The 21,401-nt window shown below is 42.9% G+C and overlaps 2 protein-coding genes across 13 annotated transcripts in view; one reads left to right on the top strand and one right to left on the bottom strand.

The window, feature by feature from the left end:
* Nucleotides 1-12,168, top strand: part of TIAM2 (TIAM Rac1 associated GEF 2) — a 264,322-nt gene extending 252,154 nt beyond the window's left edge. For 7 of the 9 annotated variants that reach the window (XM_009452282.5, XM_009452286.5, XM_054686444.2 and 4 more), the window contains 9 exons: nt 91-199; nt 2,462-2,641; nt 4,309-4,427; nt 5,367-5,475; nt 6,397-6,455; nt 7,400-7,505; nt 8,425-8,512; nt 8,870-9,024; nt 10,928-12,168. In XM_009452282.5, coding sequence (XP_009450557.1) covers nt 91-199; nt 2,462-2,641; nt 4,309-4,427; nt 5,367-5,475; nt 6,397-6,455; nt 7,400-7,505; nt 8,425-8,512; nt 8,870-9,024; nt 10,928-11,565 — 1,563 coding nt within the window. In that variant the 3' untranslated portion in view covers nt 11,566-12,168. Of the gene's footprint in view, nt 1-90; nt 200-2,461; nt 2,642-4,308; nt 4,428-4,990; nt 5,322-5,366; nt 5,476-6,396; nt 6,456-7,399; nt 7,506-8,424; nt 8,513-8,869; nt 9,025-10,927 lie in introns of those variants that run through there. The other 2 variants (XM_054686446.2, XM_063813588.1) reach the window with 1 other exon arrangement.
* Nucleotides 1,703-21,401, bottom strand: part of TFB1M (transcription factor B1, mitochondrial) — a 67,161-nt gene continuing 47,462 nt past the window's right edge. Inside the window, exons 6-9 of one of the 4 annotated variants that reach the window (XR_008548336.2) lie at nt 14,710-14,837; nt 12,223-12,533; nt 8,078-8,216; nt 1,703-2,381 (exon numbers count right to left, since the gene is read on the bottom strand). Coding sequence is in view for 3 of the 4 variants with exons in the window: in NM_001362392.1 (NP_001349321.1) it covers nt 12,287-12,533; nt 14,710-14,837 (375 nt within the window). In the remaining variant the exon portion in view is untranslated. Of the gene's footprint in view, nt 2,382-8,077; nt 8,217-12,090; nt 12,534-14,709; nt 14,838-21,401 lie in introns of those variants that run through there. The other 3 variants (NM_001362392.1, XM_054685411.2, XM_054685412.2) reach the window with 3 other exon arrangements.

Genomic DNA, 21,401 nt, shown 5'->3' on the forward strand with positions numbered 1-21,401 from the left:
CTGACAGAAGCCATGGGGCCGTCAAATGCCATAAGCCAGCACGCATTGATTAAACCATGTCTGATTTGACTTTCCCCTCTGCCCTTCTAGAAATTACTGTTTTCCCTTGGAGGCTCTTTCCTTTATTACGCGGACCACTTTAAACTGTACAGTGGATTCTGTGCTAACCATATCAAAGTACAGAAGGTTCTGGAGCGAGGTAAGTTGCTTATGCCTTTTATAGTTTTTTTTTTTTTTGCATTTTTAACTGTTAGTAAAGGGTAAATCGGTATTTAACAAGTAGAGAGTAAGTACAATTTTGATGTATTAAGGTCCATCCTTGACCTTGACAGTGACAAATATTAAAGGGAAAGGTTTCTGTTTCTGTCAGTTAATTAGTAGCTGGGAACAAGTATGCCTAAGAGCAGAGATGTTGCTTTGCCATGTGTCACTTTGCTGTCAGTTACATCTGGATTCTTTTCTTGCCAAATTCCTTTCTCTAAAAACTTGCAACCCCAAAACCTAGATGGGAGTAGAAAGAAATGCATGCTATGGTTTTTTTTTTTTTCCTTGTTAATCTTCTTAAGCCTGAGGAGCCACAACAGCCTACCATCAAACTCACAAGAAGTGTGTCAGCTGAAAGTAAAGTCTCTCTGGTGCAACTGGAAAGAGCTCACATTTCCCAAAGGTTGCTCTTCGGTGTTTCTCTCTGCGTGGGCCTGGAGGGCACCTGGAGGTTTATCCTGACGCCCTTAGTGCTCATTCATGTCCACGGATGCAGCTCTGCCATTGGATTTTAATCCAGAACGTCATGATATCCCAGAAGAAAAGCCCCACATTTAAAAAGTGGGGTCTTAGAGTGCTTCAAATGAGCAAGACCCAGCCCAAATCCATCTTCTCCAGTTGCTTTAGACAGTTGCTGAACTCTGTTGCCATTTCCTCCCACAAACACCCTCTTTTAAATTAAATTTAATTAATTAATTAATTTTAAAAATGTAAAAATGTTCATAGAAATGGGTCTCACTGTGTTGCCCAGGCTGGTCTCAAACTCCTGGCCTCAAGTGATCCTCCTATCTAGGCCTCCCAAAGTGCTGGGATTATAGGCATGAGCCACCACGCCTGGCCCACAAGCACCTTTGTATTGACAGTCTGTAGTACAGTGAAAGCATACCAATGTACTTGTCAATACATATTGACAGTCAGTGCAGTACAGTGAAAGCATACCAATGGCTTGCTCCGTTCCTCCTTTGTCATAAAGAAGAGGGGTCCTGTCACCACCTACTTGGCCTGGTAATCACATTCAAAATGGTATTGCATCTCCTAGAATGTTGTAGATTTTGATCTTACAACACAATCCCAAATAAGGGTGTATCTTCCTCCAGAGTAGCTGCATTCCAAGCAACTGGGCATCCAGTGCCAACTGGTGGAATCCAAGTAGCACTGGTGTATCTGCTGGTACCCAAACCAAATGCACCTGGATTCCTACACACACCCTTCATGGCACTCAAAGGGGCAGTTTTCACTGCCAGAGAGGGTCCTACTGCCATGCCTGGTGGAAGGGAGCTGTGGCTCTAGGTATGCAAAAGGTGAATCTGCTTGGAGCTGTGGAGTGAAGGCTGTAGGCTGCAGGCTGCGGTGCCTGTCACCTTACTTTACAGGAGAAAAGATACTGCTTTCCAGATAGCCCTTAAGTGTACAGAATACAAATAAGCAACAACTAGAGTGAGGCCAGTGGGAAAAACACTGGTTTATTTTCCTTTATGAAATTTTTGTGGGTATGGTGTAGGGTCTGGATAACATTGCTTAATGGCTTTTTTGATGTTTTTTTTGAGATGGAGTCTCACTTTGTTGCCTAGGCTGGAGTGCAGTGGCGCGATCTTGGCTCACTGCAACCTCCACCTCAGGAGTTCAGGTGATTCTCCTCCCTCAGCCTCCTGAGTAGCTGGGATTACAGGTGCCCACCACCACGCCCGGCTAATTTTTGTATTTTTAGTGGAGACGGGTTTCACCATGTTGGCCAGGCTGGTCTCGAACTCGTGACCTCAGGTGATCTGCCCGCCTCAGCCTCCCAAAGTGCTGGGATTACGGGCGTGAGCCACTGCACCTGGCCACGCTTCATGGCTTTTAATGAATTGTTTGAAACTCACTTTTTAGGCCACCTATAACAATATTTCTCATGGGTGTGCATGAAATGTGTCTTTAAAGTCAGACATTCCTGCATTTTGAGTCGGTGTTAGTCTTTGGGGCGCAGCCTGCATTCCATCCTCGGAAGCTTCCAGCACTCCAGGGCTCTGTCAGGGCTGTGAGGCGGAATCCCACGCTGACAGCTGGGTGCCTGACCCACTGATGTGTTGGGGTTTTCATTAAAGAATGGCATGAGGAGGACTATAGAAATAGATGATCTATAAATGTTAAAAGAGAAATGAAGAATTTAATTCACCCCACTGTGCTCTTCTGAGGTCTTTTATCCATCTGCTTGTAGCTAAAACTGACAAAGCCTTCAAGGCTTTTCTGGACACCCGGAACCCCACCAAGCAGCATTCCTCCACGCTGGAGTCCTACCTCATCAAGCCGGTTCAGAGAGTGCTCAAGTACCCACTGCTGCTCAAGGAGCTGGTGTCCCTGACGGACCAGGAGAGCGAGGAGCACTACCACCTGACGGGTGAGGAGGCGGCGGCACCTCCGGGCGAGGGCCTGCACAGGGCGGCGAGGGGCTGCCAGCCGTGCCCTGGGCCTGACAGCTCACCTCTTCCCCGCCTAGTGGCACGTCCTAAGTCACTTTTCAGTTCTGCGATGGTTAATCTTAGGTTTCACGTGAATATGTGAAACTAGCTAGGCGTCTGGTCACTCCTTTAGAGCTTACAAAATACTTGGGTAAATATGATCTCATCCGGGTAGCGCCATACCCCTCCTATGCAGGGATGATTCTGTCTTCACTCTCAAAATAAGTAAATTACCTCAGGTCACGTGGCTGTGAAACAGTGCCGCTGGAACTGAAAATAAGGCCTATTTTCCTACCACTTGGTTAAGTTTTGTGGGGTCCGCCGCCCGAGCTGCTGGTCGGATTTGTTGGGTGAGGCTCCACCTTGTGGAGATCTCTGAGCAGAGCTCGGCTTCAAAACCAAACTCCCAATGATGGGTTATGCTTTCAAGTCGCTGCTGGTGTGTTACTGTTTGAACCTCTGAAATTACTGGCCTGAGACACAATTTGTCAAAAACACAAAGCCTTGCAGTTTGATAGTAAATAGAGGATCCTTAAAGAGGGGCTTTATTTGGGTTGGAGATAGTGATTTGTTCATATGTTGAAACTAGGAGGTCCAATTAAACCATAGGTGATAAAATTTATGGGGAGAGAGGCTTATTAACACTTTAGTATTACTGAATAATAAATACTAAGAAGAGCGTAAATTAAACTGGCTTTTTTTCCATGACAAGCATACTTTGGTATCAAAATCAACAAGAGGAAAGCATTTTTGTATGACAGTTAAATTCTATAAGTAAATAATACAAATTATGTTCAGAATTCATACTATTTAAAAACTTCATTTTGTATTAAGATCATCTTTAGAAGGGTTTGATTTAAAAACTTCCTTCCAAACTTCTCTCCAGATAGAATTAAAATGCTGAATTGGGAGAAAAAAAAGTATAAAGAATACTGAATTTAGAAGTGACCTAAAATTTTGCTTTTTGGCTTTTATAAAATAATGTATCTCTCATATTCCCTCGCGAAAGTTATGAACATATACCATATATAAATGCAAACAATTGTTCTGTCAGTCAGTCATGTACTGGGGTGTTTTTAAGTTCCATTTAAACCTAGATCCGGGTTCCCAGAAGGGCAAGCCAAACTCGAGAGCTGGTGCCCTAAGCCCAGTCAGGCTTGGGTTTGAAGCCTGGCTCCATTCTTGTGCTTTCCTCTCTGGAACTCTGGCAGAATATCCTGCACTCACTTTCCTCATCTGTAAAATGGGATGGTTTAGTCTTTGAGTTATTGCGGGCACTAAATGAGATGATTCACAGAAATCACCTGTCGTGATCCTTGCTAAGTAGAAAGTGCTCCAGAAATGTCAGTTGTTGTTATTAGTGATACTTTTCACTGATACTCTGTCTCATTTCAAAAAGAATTTGAAGTAGGAGATAATTTTGCTGTTCTTCATTCTAAGGGCTGGGCTACAGAGGGCTGTTGTGACTTATTCTGAATGTAATGCTCCTGCTAGTGGGTACTGGTCTGGAATCCTGAGTTGAATCTTGACTCCATTCATTATTACTGTTGGATAGAATCTAAAACAAATAACAGTTATGAAATAAATATGATTTCATATCTTGCAGAAGCACTAAAGGCAATGGAGAAAGTAGCGAGCCACATCAATGAGATGCAGAAGATCTATGAGGATTATGGGACCGTGTTTGACCAGCTAGTAGCTGAGCAGAGCGGAACAGAGAAGGAGGTCCGTGAGGCATCTGCACCCTGGGAGCCTAGTGCATGTGGTGTGGGGTCTGTAGGTGACCTTCTAGATAGGCTGCCCTGTTAGGACTTTCCTGGAGGAGAAAATGCCTAAGATTTTTCTTGATAACAATGTGTCTAATGAACTACACAATTTACATATAGACATATCATAAAATTCATTACACTGGTTTAAAATATAACCTTATGTCATGTTCACATTGTCTGGAACATCCATGGAGAGTGAGCTGGCAGAGGGTGGGGTGGAGAAAGGACGTGGGAACTGGCATGTGGAGTCTGGGGCTTTTCCTTTTTGATTTTGCCTTTTTTTTTTTTTTTTAACATCAAATATTGGTGGTTACCTGCTTACTTATAAAACTAGTCCAAGCAGGATTTGACATTTTCTGTATTTTTCCTTTTTATCTGATTGCTTAATTTAGAATCTTGTGCTTCTAAAGCCAGCATGCAGGAAGTAGCATAGTTTAGGGAGAAAATGGCAGGAACAGGAAAGAGCTGGAGATCAGTCCTTCACTCTGGCCAGTTTCAATGCTGGTGCTCTTTTATCAGCAGCCCGAATGGAGCTCAGAGGTGATGGATGTACTAGATCCCAGGCGAAAGCTTACAAAAGGCACTCTGGAAGAACCACGGACACTGGTAGAGTTCATCTTATGGAAAATTGAGTTGGTCACAAGGCATGTCTCACCTACATGTGCGTGCATTGGAGCAAAATGCCTTCACCTTTATGTTATTCATCAGACACTTGGGTGCTTAACTCATATTTTCAAAAGCTCCACCGTTTAAGGCCCCATGTTTACAGGTATCATAAAAATTAAACCAGCTGTGCTTGCATTTTAGCAATGACTGTGTGTACATCACTATCTAACAAGAGATCATCTAGCCTGGGATTTCCGTATCTTCCTTACCTCCTGTTTTTACAATCTAGGTAACAGAACTTTCGATGGGAGAGCTTCTGATGCACTCTACGGTTTCCTGGTTGAATCCATTTCTGTCTCTAGGAAAAGCTAGAAAGGACCTTGAGCTCACAGTATTTGGTTAGTATTCCATTCAGAAGAATGCAGACTGAACAGAGGCTGGGATTACGGAAGAACTTCACTAGCCGCACCAGTCCAGCTCACTCCTGAGCTCCAGGAGTCAGAATGGCTATAATGGTTGGGGACTTAACAGGGCCAGCCCCCAACTATTTGAAAGTCCGGCATTGCTCTGCATCCTCATTATCTTGTTCTCCCTTCTGCTGCTTGGCTCAGGCCAAGTGTTACAGGAACAGATCCCTGAGGCTATTTTGAAACCTGCTATCTTTTTCTTTTTCTTTTTTTGAGACGAGGTTTTGCTCTTGTTGCCCAGGCTGGAGTGCAATGGTGTGATCTCTGCTCACTGCAACCTCCACCTCCCAGGTTCAAGCGATTCCCCTGCCTAAGCCTCCTGAGTAGCTGGGATTACAGGTGCTCGCCACCAGGCCCGGCTGATTTTTGTATTTTTAGTAGAGATGGGGTTTCACCATGCTGGCCAGACTGGTCTCGAACTCCTGACCTCAGGTGATCCACCTGCCTCAGCCTCCCAGAGTGCTGGGATTACAGGCATTAGCCACCGTGCCTGGCCAGAAACCTGCTATCTTAATAGTCTGCTGTATTTCAAATGTTTTAATTCTGAGAGTTGGGAGAACAAGTGACAGTATATTGTCACTGAGATGAACACAGTGTCCTCAGCTTTCAATAAAACAAAGAGTTTAAAAAAGCCAAGATCAACTTCTAATAGTAGCTTTTAAATAAGCAGGTGCTTCTGCATAGTTCAAATATGAGCGAAAGGGAAGTACCATTTATTCACTCATGTTGGCAGAGTGAGGTCTTAGAGACTCATACGTTTGAAGAGCGTTACTGTTAAGACATTCAGCTCTAGTTTAACCTTGGAAGAGTTTGCATAAAATAAAGACTTTCTTTCTCTTTTCCTTTCTTTAGTTTTTAAGAGAGCCGTCATACTGGTTTATAAAGAAAACTGCAAACTGAAAAAGAAATTGGTAAGGCAAAAATTCATTTTAATTTAAGCTACCTTTTCATAGCTGTATCTTCCTATTAACGTTGAACTGAAAAGCCCACTGAGCACCAAGGCTGGGCTGACTGATACTGCTTACTCTGAGGGTAACTAACCCCATCACATACTGAGAGCGTTTCTGAGTCTCCCCATGAAAGATGTCTGTTTTAAAAGAAGATGTACAGCTGGGCACGGTGGCTCATGCCTGTAATCTCAGCACTTTGGGAGGCTGAGGCTTGAGCCCAGGAATTTGAGACCAGCCTGGCCAACATGGTGAAACCCTGCCTCTACCAAAAATACAAGTAACTGGGTGTGGTAGCACGTGCCTGTAGTCCCAGCTACTCGGGAGGCTGAGGCAGGAGGATCAATTGAGCCCAAGAGGTGGAAGCTGCAGTGAGCCTTGATCATGCCACTGCATTCCAGCCTGTGCGACAGAGTGAGACCCTGTCAATAAATACATAAATAAGTAAATAAAGTAGGTAAATACTCATATGGGGGCCTACATAGAACATCGACTTTTATATCCCTGAAAATGGCCCATGTTTGTTCCATAAACATAGTCTGTGAAACTTTGGTTTATTTTCAAATGCCTTTTACCTTCACTCAGAAAAAAACAAAGCCTAGCTGTGGATACCATATGCCATTGGTTTACCATTCAGAGGCAGCATCAGGGCGTGGAAGCCTTGGCTGCTGTTCTTGCTTTGAGACCTGTAACTGCTTCTGAACCACAACTCCGCCTCCGCACCTTCCCTAGCATGTGAGGTCTTTGAGAACTGGGTGCGTAGCTGATTGACTTCTGTGCCCTGAACACCCACATGGCTGCTCGGAGACTCGCCCACAGGGAGAACATAAACTTCTATTCACTGTGCACACATCCTCCCTCAGTGACAGCTTCCCTAACACTTTTCTTGGTGGGCCTTCATGTTACAGGCCTCGAATTCCCGGCCTGCACACAACTCTACTGACTTGGACCCATTTAAATTCCGCTGGTTGATCCCCATCTCCGCGCTTCAAGTCAGACTGGGGAATCCAGCAGGTAACTGTTTCGTGCAGTACGATGCCAGAAAAAGCATTTTAGTAGACTTAACTGTGGAATGTAAATTAAGAAAGGACCTTGGGGATAATTTTTGGTGCCTTTTATTTTATAGACAAGGAAAATGAGGACAAGAGAGGTTGTTTTGATGTTCCTTAGCAGACTTCTGGGAGAAACTAAATGCTGGTGGATAGCTTTTTCTTTGCCAAATGCCTTTCATTGTTTCCTTATTTTCCCTATCAATAGTTTTCAACATTTTCCTTTCTGCCTTGATACCCTAAAATGTGTTAGAAAAACAAAGATCCACAAATTTATGTTTTTACAAATTTAGAATACAGCAGAAAATTCCTTAAGGTTAGGTAGTACTGTAGGTGATATAAAAAGAAAAAAACCTTTGACTCTGGAAAATGTTCAGAGATCCTTCCAGAGTAACCTTGTTTTGGTGACAGGTATCCGGTGACAGAAGAGGCCAGCAGGCTGAGTCATGCAGTGACCTGCTGGGCTTCTGTTTAACTTTTGTCAGAAGTGCTTATGTTTTCGAGAAAATGACCACATTTGGGGCAGGCCTCTTTTACCTCAAGTACCCCAGCTCCTGTTCCTTCCAAGGAAAGGGCAAAACTGCAAAGGAGGTTGAAGAATAGGATCCACTGAATCTCCTCTTCCCCAGAGAGGGGCTCCAGAGAGAGGGTGAAGGCAGTTCAGATGGAGGAAAATCTGCAGCAGGAAATGTAAAAAGTAACCAAAAGGCATTTCAGTTCTTGTAACTGTGAAAATCATACATAGAACAAGCCACAGAAGAAAATGAGCCAGGACTGGGAATATTAGACTTTCTTAACTGATGAGATTTAAACTTTACAAGTGTTCTTAACCACAGCATTTTGGGCAAAGTTGTAGACTCTTGTTTCCATTTCCTTTTACATAGGGACAGAAAATAATTCCATATGGGAACTGATCCATACGAAGTCAGAAATAGAAGGACGGCCAGAAACCATCTTTCAGTTGTGTTGTAGGTATGACTGACTTCCAAAGATTAAAACCAACAGAAATAACATAGAATTATGTCTCTTAAGGGAATTTATATTTAGTGCCCTCCTGAATTTTGATGACATCAGGGTCATACTCCCCATCCTCCGAAAAAGGCAACTGAGGCCGCTAGTAGGAGACTATGTTGATTAAATAAATATCAAAATCTTAAGAGTGATCAATTCTCACCTCCTTCTGTACGGGAGGCCACATGGCACTGCTGTTGGGTGGCTGGCTGGCAGCCTGGTCCAGCAGGTGCAAGGCACAGGAACACAGGCGGGCGTGGAATGGAAGCACGATGAACACTGTGGACACTTCTGCTGTTTTCTCTCCCCCCCACCCAGTGACAGTGAAAGCAAAACCAACATTGTTAAGGTGATTCGTTCTATTCTGAGGGAAAACTTCAGGCGTCACATAAAGTGTGAATTACCACTGGAGAAAACGTGTAAGGATCGCCTGGTACCTCTTAAGAACCGAGTTCCTGTTTCGGCCAAATTAGGTGAGAATTTTGCTAGCCTTGTGTTTATTCAACAAAATATTATGAGCTTCTGAAAAGGATATATGCTCTTGTAACATAGCTGTGACTTTTCACTTTGTAAGTCATCGAGGTACCTTTATCTCCTTTTAAGAAACCTAAACATGCCTCTTGCTCCCAGACATTCTACTGTAAAATACAGCCACCCCCAACCCCCAGTCCCTTGTCTTCCTACCCACTGACATAGTCCAAATGTACGATTTTGTTTCTTCCACTAAGATGTGCATGGGTCCAGGGACTTTGTTTTCCTCACTGCTGTATTCCCAGTGCTCAGAACAGTGCCAGGCATCCTGAAGGTCAATGCTGAATGAAGATCAAGAACCTTACACAGAGGGTCTCCACCTTCTGATGGTTCAACCTACAATTTTTCAACTTTACCGTGGTGTGAAAGTGACACACATTCAGTAGAAATCGTACTTCGAGTACCCAGACAACCATTCTGTTTTTTTGCTTCTAGTCCAGCATTCAAGACATTTCATGAGATACTCAACACTTAATTATAAAACAGGCCTTGTGTTCTGCCCAACCATAGGCTAATGTAAGTGTTCTGAGCACACTGAAGGCAGGCTAGGCTAAGCCGCAGTGGTTAGTAGGTACATTAAATGCATTCTCAACTTTCCATATTATCAACTTAACAATGGGTTGATTGGGATGTAATGCCATCTAAGTTAAGGGGCCTCTTATACTCGTTCTTAATCGATAAGGCACCAAGTAAGCATTTCAAATCACGTTGTTCTTTCTGCTTGTTTCTAAAATTTCAGCTTAAGTTTTCAGAACCTTATTTCTACATTAACTATTTTGTTATTATCTTTCTTGTTTTTAGGCTTAGAAAATGTAAAACTTCGCTTTTTCATGTCAAATCAGTGTGACCTCTTCAGATCTACCACATATTTACTATTTTCTCCATTGTCAAAATAAACTGGCCATCAAAATAACATGCTGTTATTACTTGTAGAAACACCAAAACTGAGAACTCCCTTCCTTCTTTCAATCCAAGAGAACAGAACTACACACACACACACACACCTATAACATAAAATTTCAGAAAGTTGGTTTGAAATTCCAGCAGAGACAGTTCTCATATGAGAGATAAAGAGCATTTTCTAGGCTGGGCATGGTGGCTCATGCCTGTAATCCCAGCACTTTGGGAGGCCAAGGCAGGTGGATCCCTTGAGCTCTTGAGAACAGGAGTTTGAGACCAACCTGGGCAACATGGCAAAACCCCATCTCTACAAAAAAATATAAAAATTAGCCGGGCGTGATCATGCGCACCTATAGTCCCAGCTACTCAGGAGGCTGAGATGGGAGGATCACTTGAGCCCAGGAGGCGGAGGTTGCAGTGAGCAGAGATCACACCACTGCACTCCAGCCTGGGTGGCAGAGCAAGACACTGTCTAAAAAAAAAAAAAGGGGGGGGGGAGGGGCATTTTCTACTTTTAATTGAGCAGCAAGGGAAATCCACAAGGTGAGAAGATGCATAGGAATATGGTGTGATCTTCATGATCAAATTACAAAGCACCTTAGTGAAAGAAAGGAGCCTAGATTTATTACCAATTAACTTTTCAACTTACTCATTGGCAAAATAAGAATCTTAGCCCATGTAGTAGTTTCTAGTGTCTAGTTCTATCTACATAATTGAGCTCTGGTAATCTAAAAATGCTGAATTGCCTAACAACTGTAAACCTAAGTCAAAAATGTCCATGTTTTCAGTAGCTACATTTTTGCCTAATTACCAGGATAGTTGCTAACTGAAGTCATATCATAAAATAAAATCTTAATGTTAAATCTTACACAAGCTTTGAGGCAAACATTACACATTGTGTAACCTGTTTCTGTATCACAGCGAAATGTGTTTTTCTCACTGTAGCTTCATCCAGGTCTTTAAAAGTCCTGAAGAATTCCTCCAGCAACGAGTGGACCGGTGAGACTGGCAAGGGAACCTTGCTGGACTCTGACGAGGGCAGCTTGAGCAGCAGCACCCAGAGCAGCGGCTGCCCCACGGCTGAGGGCAGGCAGGACTCCAAGAGCACTTCTCCCGGGAAATACCCACACCCCGGCTTGGCAGATTTTGCTGACAATCTCATCAAAGAGAGTGACATCCTGAGCGATGAAGATGATGACCACCGTCAGACTGTGAAGCAGGGCAGCCCTACTAAAGACATCGAAATTCAGTTCCAGAGACTGAGGATTTCCGAGGACCCAGACGTTCACCCCGAGGCTGAGCAGCAGCCTGGCCCGGAGTCGGGTGAGGGTCAGAAAGGAGGAGAGCAGCCCAAACTGGTCCGGGGGCACTTCTGCCCCATTAAACGAAAAGCCAACAGCACCAAGAGGGACAGAGGAACTTTGCTCAAGGCGCAGATCCGTCACCAGTCCCTTGACAGTCAGTCTGAAAATGCCACCATCGACCTAAATTCTGTTCTAGAGCGAGAATTCAGTGTCCAGAGTTTAACATCTGTTGTCAGTGAGGAGTGTTTTTATGAAACAGAGAGCCACGGAAAATCATAGTATGATTCAATCCAGATATGGGTTAAATTCCTCATTTTACTTTTAAACTGGTGGTAAAGTGGAAATTGCAAAAAAAACCAAAAAACAAAAAACTGTTCATTCCTGGGTTTTGTGCAGTATACATTTTCCCACATAATGGTTGTAAAGATTTAAGTTATTTTAATTTATTGTGGATCAGAAACCTAGATGAAACTGGTCAGAATCTGTAAATTACTTAGTTTATATCCACTTTGAGCAGGTATCAAATGATTTAGGATCCTTAAAATTACATTCTAATAATTATTTTAAGTTATGTGGAAAAAGTAAGGCTGGGGAAGTTGTGATTAATAGTTTTCAAAGGGCCATTTTTTTAAATCCTCTGGGCATTTTCTTTCAGCTGTTAGTTTTTGCTTTATTTAAAGCATATTTAAGTTATTTTAATGTGGTTTAGGGGCAAAATGTGCAGATACTTCATTTTTGTAAGATTGTAATAGATGCTGTTTATACTAAACATGTCATATCTATACAGTATATATTAAAAGAAAGCTTGTACTGTATCTATCTTATTTGATGATATTTATTTTCTCTGCCAAGCTGTATAGTAAAAGGAAAATAAGTAAGTCACATCTGGTCATTGGCATTTGTATCGTCATTCTGTAAAGAAAGACAAAAGAGTACCTATATAAGAAGCTCCACGTAGTGCAAATCGACATCTGGTAGGCTGCTCGCCCCCAGGCAGCAGCTAGAGTCTGTAATTCTCTGCGTCATCCTCTTCTTTTTCTTCATTTTTGCTTTTTCTTCGCTTGAGTTCTTCTCTGAAATTATATGCAAAGAGTTGTGGGTCTTCATCACACATTTTTCTGTATACCTCACAGAGGCTCTTAAAGTGTGAGATGGAGAGCTGGCGGGGCCGAAGAGTAGGGTCTATGTCTGCCAACTCTAACAGCCTGCCCGTGCTTTCCAAGCGCTGCGCTTCAGGGAATAACATTCTGAGGGGAAGACAGAAAAATCAGAATTTTACTTAAATTCTGCAAATCATGACACTTTTTAACCCTCATTTGAAAACAACACAGTTGCTGGCTACTGACAGCTGGAGAGAGTGGCAGGAGCCTCTTGGATTATATAGCACCAGATAAGAGGCACGGCCCGCCACTGAGGCAGCTCTAACCTGAGGCGTGAGGCAAGCACACAAGGGGAAAGCATTCTCCAAAGCTAACTCAGTACATGTACTTTTTAAAGGTAAGTTTAAAGTAACATCTGCTCAGCTGCATTCTTGTAGAAACATAAGCTTGATGTGCCTCATGTTTCGATGTGAAAGTTGTTGTATTATTTCTTGTGTGACAAATCATCAGTTTTGATTCTCTAGAATTTGAATGTATCAGCCTTTAAAACTCTTCACGCTAAAAGAGTTACTTTTTTTTGCTAAAAGTTTGAAAATAGCTGATTGATAGGAAAATATAATTATTCCTCTTGTTATTTTTCAAGCATCTTTAAAACTGATTTGAAGTAGAGGATGTATTTTAAATTTCATCTATCCAAATTGAACCATTGTTTTAAAATGAATAGCAGAACTGCTTGAAATGCTGCGGAGTTAGGCCTGGATTGCATTTTTCTTCAAGTCTCAGGGCTCTTACAGAGCTCATCCCAAGGGGCTTGGAAGGTGTCATGGCCAGGGGAGATAGACGGCATGTTGCTTATAGGCTGATGGTCCTTTCAACAAGGAATTGCATGTCCCCCACACTTTCAGGGTGAGGTGACAGATCTTTGAGTTCAGTTTCATGGCAAAGAGGGCCTGATGGCAGTTTCTAATATCTGAAGAACACCAACAAGTCAAAGTCCTTTGACCTGTTACCCTGGGTGGCACAGTATCTGGTCCATGTCTGTCCTGAGGATGGTGTATCTGAAATGAATAGGGCCCTTCACTTAGCTGGGGGGTTGCCTTGGAAACGCTAGTGCCAGCTCTAGGCTCAGACCAATTCCAGGATTTCCAAAAGCACATAAAAGGACATAGTTTTGTGCTTCCCCCCTCCCCCATGAATCAGGGCTATCAGGTACAGCTGTGTGGGTCCTGCTCTGCGTGAGGGGTAAGTGTGAGCCAAAATCCAGCTTCTGTTTCACTCACCAGCAGTGCACAGTAGCTGGGGGCTGCAGCCAAAATGGTTGGCCAGTGGCATCTCTGTCACCAGCTCTGCACCTTAAGTCTCTGCTAGAGAGCAGGAACTATCTGGTAAGGTGGGAATTCTGGCTTAATTAGAGGCAACAAGTGGCAGGCTGAGGCTCTAGCTTCTGCCATCTGGCATCCTCAGCAATGGGCTTTGTGGACTGCAGCACTCTTAGGAGCTGATGCCCAGCTGGCCCCTAAAATAATCTGCTGTCATTTCATATGCTAAAGGGACACTTCGGACCTTGTGAAAGAGAGAATTACAATGAAGCCATGTGAGGAGGTTTTAGAAAATGAGAAATATGTGCCTCTCACGCCGAGCCCCTTTAAACAGCGCACTATGGATGGATTATCGTAGATGGAAATCTTTTACAAATACACTTTCCTGCCTTCTTAAGCAGACTATCACTGGGCTTAACTGAACAGCTTCTTGGCTCTTTCTGGATCTGCAACAAGGCTGTGGTCCTTCAGAGCCCATCGAGGTGGGCGACCTCTAGACCACCAGGCCCTGTCAGGTTTTCCCAGTGATTCCTGAGAGCCTCTTGGCAGCAGCAGCTTTCTGTGAGATGGAAACGTGCTTACGTGAGGACTTCGTGATATGATTTTGGCTGCTCAGAAGTCATATTTGCTTCCTAGTTCTCAAGTGTGTCCTTAAAGAAGAGATAGGGCAACTCGGTAGAAAGCAAGCATTTAAAAAACCCACCATTATTATCTGTCTTGAGTCCTCACTGGGGAACCACGAGCTCCCTGGTACAGAGCCATTGTGAGCTGTGCAGTCACCAATTCCAGGCTGTGCTTATGTTTAAGCCACCCTGAGAGAGGCCACCTGAGGTCTAGCAAGTCTTTGCTCTCTCCTCATTGGCAGTGAAGTCTTGTCCGTCACAGGACTGAACTAAGTGTAATACTCAGAGCTTTAAGAATAGAGCAAACAAGGTTCTCACTCTTAAAAAGTGCCTGAGGATTTTATAAAGACTGCAACTGAAGAGAAGAAAAGGCATTCTTACCTGAGCCCTCGATGGCAGTATTTCCTTCGGAACTGAAATACATTCTGAACCACTTTTTCCACCAGCTTGAATGGCTGCTCTATCTTGGGCTGTATCAAGGGAGTGAAGTGCACCACGCCCACGTCCACCTTCGTTGTAAGCAAACATATTATCATTCTGTGGCATGATATGTGGCATAGTGTGATCAATCAACTCATCCTTGTAAAACAGGAGGATGGGCTGTCAACAGCCTGTTTTCATAAACAGACCTTTCCACGTACTTCGGTTTCATCTCTAGGCATGGAAGATGGTACATTCTGGATTTGCAAATGACATGGAGAAATCAGCTGGCTGCACCTGTTCTCTAATGACATCCACCAGACCTGTGCTTGATGGTCACTTAATTTTAAAACACAGTTTCACAATGGCTTAAAAATCAATCCAAATCATTAAAGTCAGTCAGCAGATAATAGATGGCATTAGAATATTTTAGTTTTTGAATGAGGAAAAAAATAAGCTGCAGCAGCAGCTTCAAGACACAGAGAGATGGCAGACAGGCCCCCAGGGACCACTCAGTGCTAAACTTCCCAGATAGAGACACCACTTATTTTCGGTAGACACTGATTAATCAGCTGGACCGAATTCATGAGTGTAGTCTGAAAAGCCACAGAACTTTCTAGTAGCAATTTTAAATGCCCCGAAAGGCATAGGCAGGACTGAAATTGAAAATGGAAACCATCAAAAAATGTCACTGTTTGATAGTGTTTAAGCTACTGCCAGCTGTGGAGATTCTTTAATTGTCAGAAGATAAAACTTTTCAGGCATATCTGATAAGAGATTTATACCCTGATTTGTTCCAAAAATGGACTCATGGTGATTCACAAGGACAAATTCAAATACCAAAGGAAAAACATTTAAAGACAGAGGGAAATGGATTCAAAACAGTAACTACACGCACAAAAATGCTAACGGAGACCATGGTCTAGGAAATGGGAAGTCTCGTCATAATTGACAAAAGCCTCAGTCTCCAGGAATTGTTAAACTTGTTAACGAGGATCTCATACAGACTCAACAAAAGGCGAAGAAAGTATGGCAATTTAGGAGGTGTGGGCTGCACCACTGCTTTTCAAAAGGAACTCCATTGTTGAAATCCCATAGAGGTTGTCATTTTCTCCTAAGAGGACTTGCTTCTAAAGATCCTTGTGGCTACATAATTCCTTAAACAGATGAAAATGGGAGACTGGCTTTTCTGGTTGTGTTTCTTTTAGGGTAGAAGGAAAACAACTGAATATGATGTGAGACTTTATGGACAAGAAAGTGAAAATAAGCTGTGCTCAGCCTCACACAGCCTGATGCGCTTGTGGGAGGTGCCTGTGGTGCCTGAGCTGTGTCGTCAAGGCCCCGGACCCCTGAGAGCTTGCACCTCCCTATTTAAACAATCAATGAGCCTGTCCCCGAAGGTTTCAGGTCAGCTACAGCTGCTCCTACTGGATGGAATGGGAAATAGAAGGCTTTGGTGGTAAGGGGCGGTGTGGGCTGGCGCATGCTGAGAATGTGCCAAGCGGCCTTTCCACACCCCAAATGCCCACCCCCAACATCCATCAGCCTTCTTGTGAAGTCCAGCAGGCTGTTCTTGTGAAGATTCTATGGTGGAACAGTAGTTATGAACAGTGACTTAACTAAGATGTCAAATGCTCTTAATAAATTTTAGTAAGTTTTTTGAATTGTGTGCTATATGTTGTTTCATGTTTCCTCAAGTTTAGTAACAACTACCTCTTCCTACAGGACTTCCCTTAGACTTTAACAAAACGCACCATAGAACAGTGCCCAGCTTGGAGAGGTCTGTGGTCATCAGGCAAAGAGGGACTGAAGAAGACGAGGGGCTGTGGAGTGGATGCAGGGTGTAGGTGGGGTAGATGTACTGCTATAGGGAGAGAAGAAAGGTGGTTTCAGCTCAGGGCAGCTCTGGGGAAGGAAAAAGAAGACCTGATCTATGAATGGCGGAGTGCAGGCAGCAGCCCAAGACACACTCCACTGACTTCAGATGTCAGGTTCCTTCCCACAAACTCTGAACTATCCTGCCTACCTCGCCTCCTCCTGATTTGTATAGAGAAGTGGTCCCAACTGTCAGGCATGTGTCTGACCACTCTCTACACCTCGCCAGCCTTCTCTCACTGGACTCTCCATTTCCCTTTCATCCCCTGAGCTTCCTGGCACCCTTGTCCCTGCCTCCCGTTCTCCAGGACTCATCTCCTGTAACCCTTCAACTCCAGTTCTCCCAGTGACACAGAGCCAATTCTATCAATTCTTACTAGCAGCCTGCTAGTCTCCAGAAGAAATACTCTTAGCAAAATCTGAGATAAAATCTAATCCCTGCCTAGGCCTAAAACCATGAAATATTATCAAAACTCTACATAAGGCTTAAAAACCATTAAGACCAAAAGCACAAATACAGAGATAGATGCACTCTCTTCCAGTACAGAAACTGCCACTTTCAGCTCCTTAGATTTTAAATTTTGGCCTCATCTTTATTTGCCTGATTTCATTCCTTTGAGATATAGTTGGTATTTGCAAATACAGGAAGTGTCTAACTTTTGCTTGATTTAAATAAAGTTTTAAAACCCTGAACAAATATAGCAGTACCCCATGTAAACTATAGCGTCGACTTCTAAAGTTTGAATACAATTCCAATACTCTGTTAAGTTGGCTTATATTATGTCACGGCTAAAAGAGAATTCCCCTCAGAAATGCAGTTACTATTTAGTGGGAGATTCTGTAAAACTCAGTGTCAACAAAGCTCTTCCAGTTATGTCTCCTGCTTCTGGGACGGCCAGGACCTCTCCTGTACCGCCCCTTCCTCTCCCTTTTCCCCAAAGGCACCTTTCAGAATTACTCTGAATGATGGAGCCCATTTTTTTCTAGAACTATAGGAAAGCTGCTTGGTAACTATGGTAACGAATACAAAAATGCTTTTTACTTATAATTGAATGCTTATTTAAAATTACAAGTATTATTTTTTCTTCCTTGAGTTTTAAGTCTATTAATGGGTTTGATTACAAAAAAGAAAGCAGTACAAAGGCATCAGAAGTACTTAAAATATTCTAGTTTAATGCCGCCAGCCCTTTTCCAAACTCAGTCTATCAGTATACCAAAATGACCTACTAAAATTTCAAATGAAAGGATTTAAAATGAATTTAAATATTTGCCTTTCTAACCCTATATGTCAACGCTGTAACAAGCTAAGACTGTTTCTCAGTGTTAGCAGCCTTGGCCGTAACAGGCCCGAGGCAGATGTCCTAGTTTCCAGGCCAGGGTGTCTAGGACGTGACTGGTTATCAGCTCAGAGCAGCATTTGGAACTCACAAGGGACTCGGGCTAAGGAGATATTAAATCTTAAATCTTAGGTATTAGATATTACAACTGAGAACTGTAATCAACATGATATACAGAGGACACTGAAGAGACATACAACTCAGTTCCTGATGATTATCATGTGCCCAAAAGCTAAGTCACGACCACATGCACAGACACAGAAACAATGCTGGCCACTGTCTACAAAAGGGTCTTCATTCAACACTCTCACGGTGTTCAAGACCATTAGAGGACAAGACAGTGGAGATGAAAAATGATGAGGAAGTTACTATGTAATTAGCCAAGACACAGCCATAACTTAAGACAACAGAAGGGCTAGTGGAAAAAAAAAAAAGACCACAGGGAATAATCAGTAAGACTTTAAAGAACAACATATAAGAAGGATTCAAAGTTCGAAGTGGGATGATCACGGGCAGACCTGGGTGGTTGGGAACAGGAAGCAAATGGCATCTTGCAGGCTATAGGCACCACAAGATGGAACGCAGGAGGACAGGGGCTTGGGAGAGCCACTTCAGTGTCGGGTAAAACAACGGAGCCAGATGAGTGCCTCCGGATGCTTGGTTTCCCCACCCTCCAGTGTCTGCTTGCTCTTCAAGTACCTCCACCAAGCTAATGACAGTCCACTTTAGGACATCACAGGCCTTGAGGTTACAACTTTCCCAGGTAAGGAGAATCCCAGGTAGAGGCAGCAAGTCACTGATGCCTGTGATATGATAATTATGCATGTCATAGAAAAAGAAAATACTGACAAATGTGAATGTAGATCACATTTTCTGGAATTGGTTCACTCTACCTGTGATCCATGTCCAAAAGCCAATTTAAGGAAAGAATTTCCACTGTAAAACCTTAAAGCTGACAGCATTCTAAGTATTTCAAACCAACTGGTTCAATAAAGATCAACTACACGGTCAGTACCTATCCTAAAGTTTACAATTTGTGTTATTGTAACAATATTTATTTCTGCAGAAGTTCTGTCCTCACCCTTTTTTCTTCCTACAGATCTTTGTTTTTTTCTCTTTCTTCTTGGGATCATAAAAAAAGAACAGATTTTAAACAGTCACATAGTGTTTCCTCTCAGAGCAGATGTGGTAGGAAGAACTGAGGCCAAGAGAATGACAGCAAACTCAGATCACAAGAGAAATAAGACTAAGAAATGTGGTGAGGGGGATGAAGAGTTTTTTTACTGTGTAAATTATGTAAATGTACATATGTATGTATGTAAATTACACCTATTAGTAATAACAACAACAAGATGAGTCAGTGTCTCTTGGTCCCAAGAGATTAAACAATTTCAGGGAGATGCACGTGTAATCCTCAAGAAAGCACAAATGGAACAAGAACTGACAACTGTAGTATAAAGGTTTTCTGTTATATTTAATCTGGAGTTCCTGGACGATCAGAGGGAAAAGACCTTCTTAAAACTAGGCCTTTTCCACAAACCATGCCCTTGGTGTCTGTGAAGCAGCAGCATCTGGACGTGCCCTGTGTTTCCTGTCCCGGGCTGTGCTCCCGCTTGGGTTTGTGGATGTGGCAGGAGCTGCCTGAGGCAGCTTCGAGGCTGCCCAGCCCGGCCATGGGTGTGGCAGCACATTGGCAACTGCCAGGGTCTGGACCCCAGCGCTGCAGGTCCTGAGCAACTCCCGTCCCTCAGAGAGAAGCCAGGACCTCAGAGAGGCTCGCAATCTAAACAAACTCAGAAGGCACTTGATAAATGCTGCTAGTAATATTATTAAAAGACTGAGAAATAAAACATGCATACAAATAAAGTAATTTATAATAAACCATAATTATCAAATGGACTAGACATCACACTGAAGATGCTTGGTCAGTACATTAGTATATTCATAGCTGATACTGTTAATTTCCTAAGGCTGGGACAGAAGAAGAACATTATTTTAGGATTAGGTCAAATCACTTTAAATTTGTGGGGCTGGAACAGGTAACTATTTTATCTTACTCTGAACTGTCATTATTTTCAAGATTGAATGGAAAGCAAAGAAGAAAAAACATTTGTATTAGGGTTCTCTAGAGGGACAGAACTAATGGAATATATATATATGAGTTTATTAAATATAAATATTAAATATATTTATATATAATATATAAGATATATTTATATATAATATATAAGATATATATAATATATAAGATATATTTATATATATAATATATAAGATATATTTATATATATAATATATAAGATATATTTATATATATAATATATAAGATATATTTATATATCATATGTAAATATTAAATATATATATAAAGAAGAGTTTATTAAGTATTAACTCACATGATCACAAGGTCCCACAATAGGCCATCTGCAGGCTGAGAAGCAAGGAGAGCCAGTCCAAGTTCCAAAACTGAAGAACTTGGGAGTCCAATGTTTGAGGACAGGAAGCATCCAGCACGGGAGAAAAGATGTGGGCTGGGAGGCTAAGCCAGTCTCTGTTTTCACATTTTTCTGCCCACTTATATATTCTAGCCGAGCCGGCAGCTGATTAGATGGTGCCCACCCAGATTGAGGGCGGGTCTACCTTCCCCACCTCACTGACTCAAATGTTAATCTCCTTTGGCAACACCCTCACAGATACACCCAGGATCAATACTTTGTATCCTTCGATCCAATCAAGTTGACACTCAGTGTTAACCATCACAACATTTTTTTTAAAATTCAGAACCCCAACTTTTCATTAGAATTAAATGGACAGCATTTGAAAAATACAAGGATGGGGCTCCATCCCAGAAAATTAAATAAGAGCCACTGGGTTGGGCCTGAGCCTCTTGGGGCTTTTCCAAAGCCCTCGTGTGGGCAGAAATGAGAATCACAGGTTTGGGGAACAATCCCAGTTGCTTGGGAAAGTATCACACAGTCAACTCAAATCCTGGAGATTAAATTCACCAGAAGTGCAGCTAGAGCCCTGTGACACCCCCAAAGCCAGCCTGAGTCCCTGCTGGATACAGCTCACCAGGGGGGATGAAAAGCCAGACACAAACTTCCCCAGTCTCGCTCACAGTTAAGAATGACCAAATGAGGCTGGGCGCTGTGGCTCACACCTGTAATCCCAGCACTTTGGGAGGCCGAAGCGGGCGAATCACGAGGTCAGGAGATCGAGACCATCCTGGCTAACACGGTGAAACCCCGTCTCTACTAAAAAATACAAAAAATTAGCCGGGCGTGGTGGCGGCCGCCTGTAGTCCCCGCTACTTGGGAGGCTGAGGCAGGAGAATGGCGTGAGCCCGGGAGGCGGGGCTTGCAGTGAGCCGAGATCGTGCCACTGCACTCCAGGGTGGGCGACAGAGCGAGACTCCGTCTCAAAAAAAAAAAAAAGGAATGA

The sequence above is a fragment of the Pan troglodytes genome, chromosome 5 (assembly GCF_028858775.2).
Source record: "Pan troglodytes isolate AG18354 chromosome 5, NHGRI_mPanTro3-v2.0_pri, whole genome shotgun sequence".
Taxonomy (NCBI): Eukaryota; Metazoa; Chordata; class Mammalia; order Primates; family Hominidae; genus Pan; species Pan troglodytes.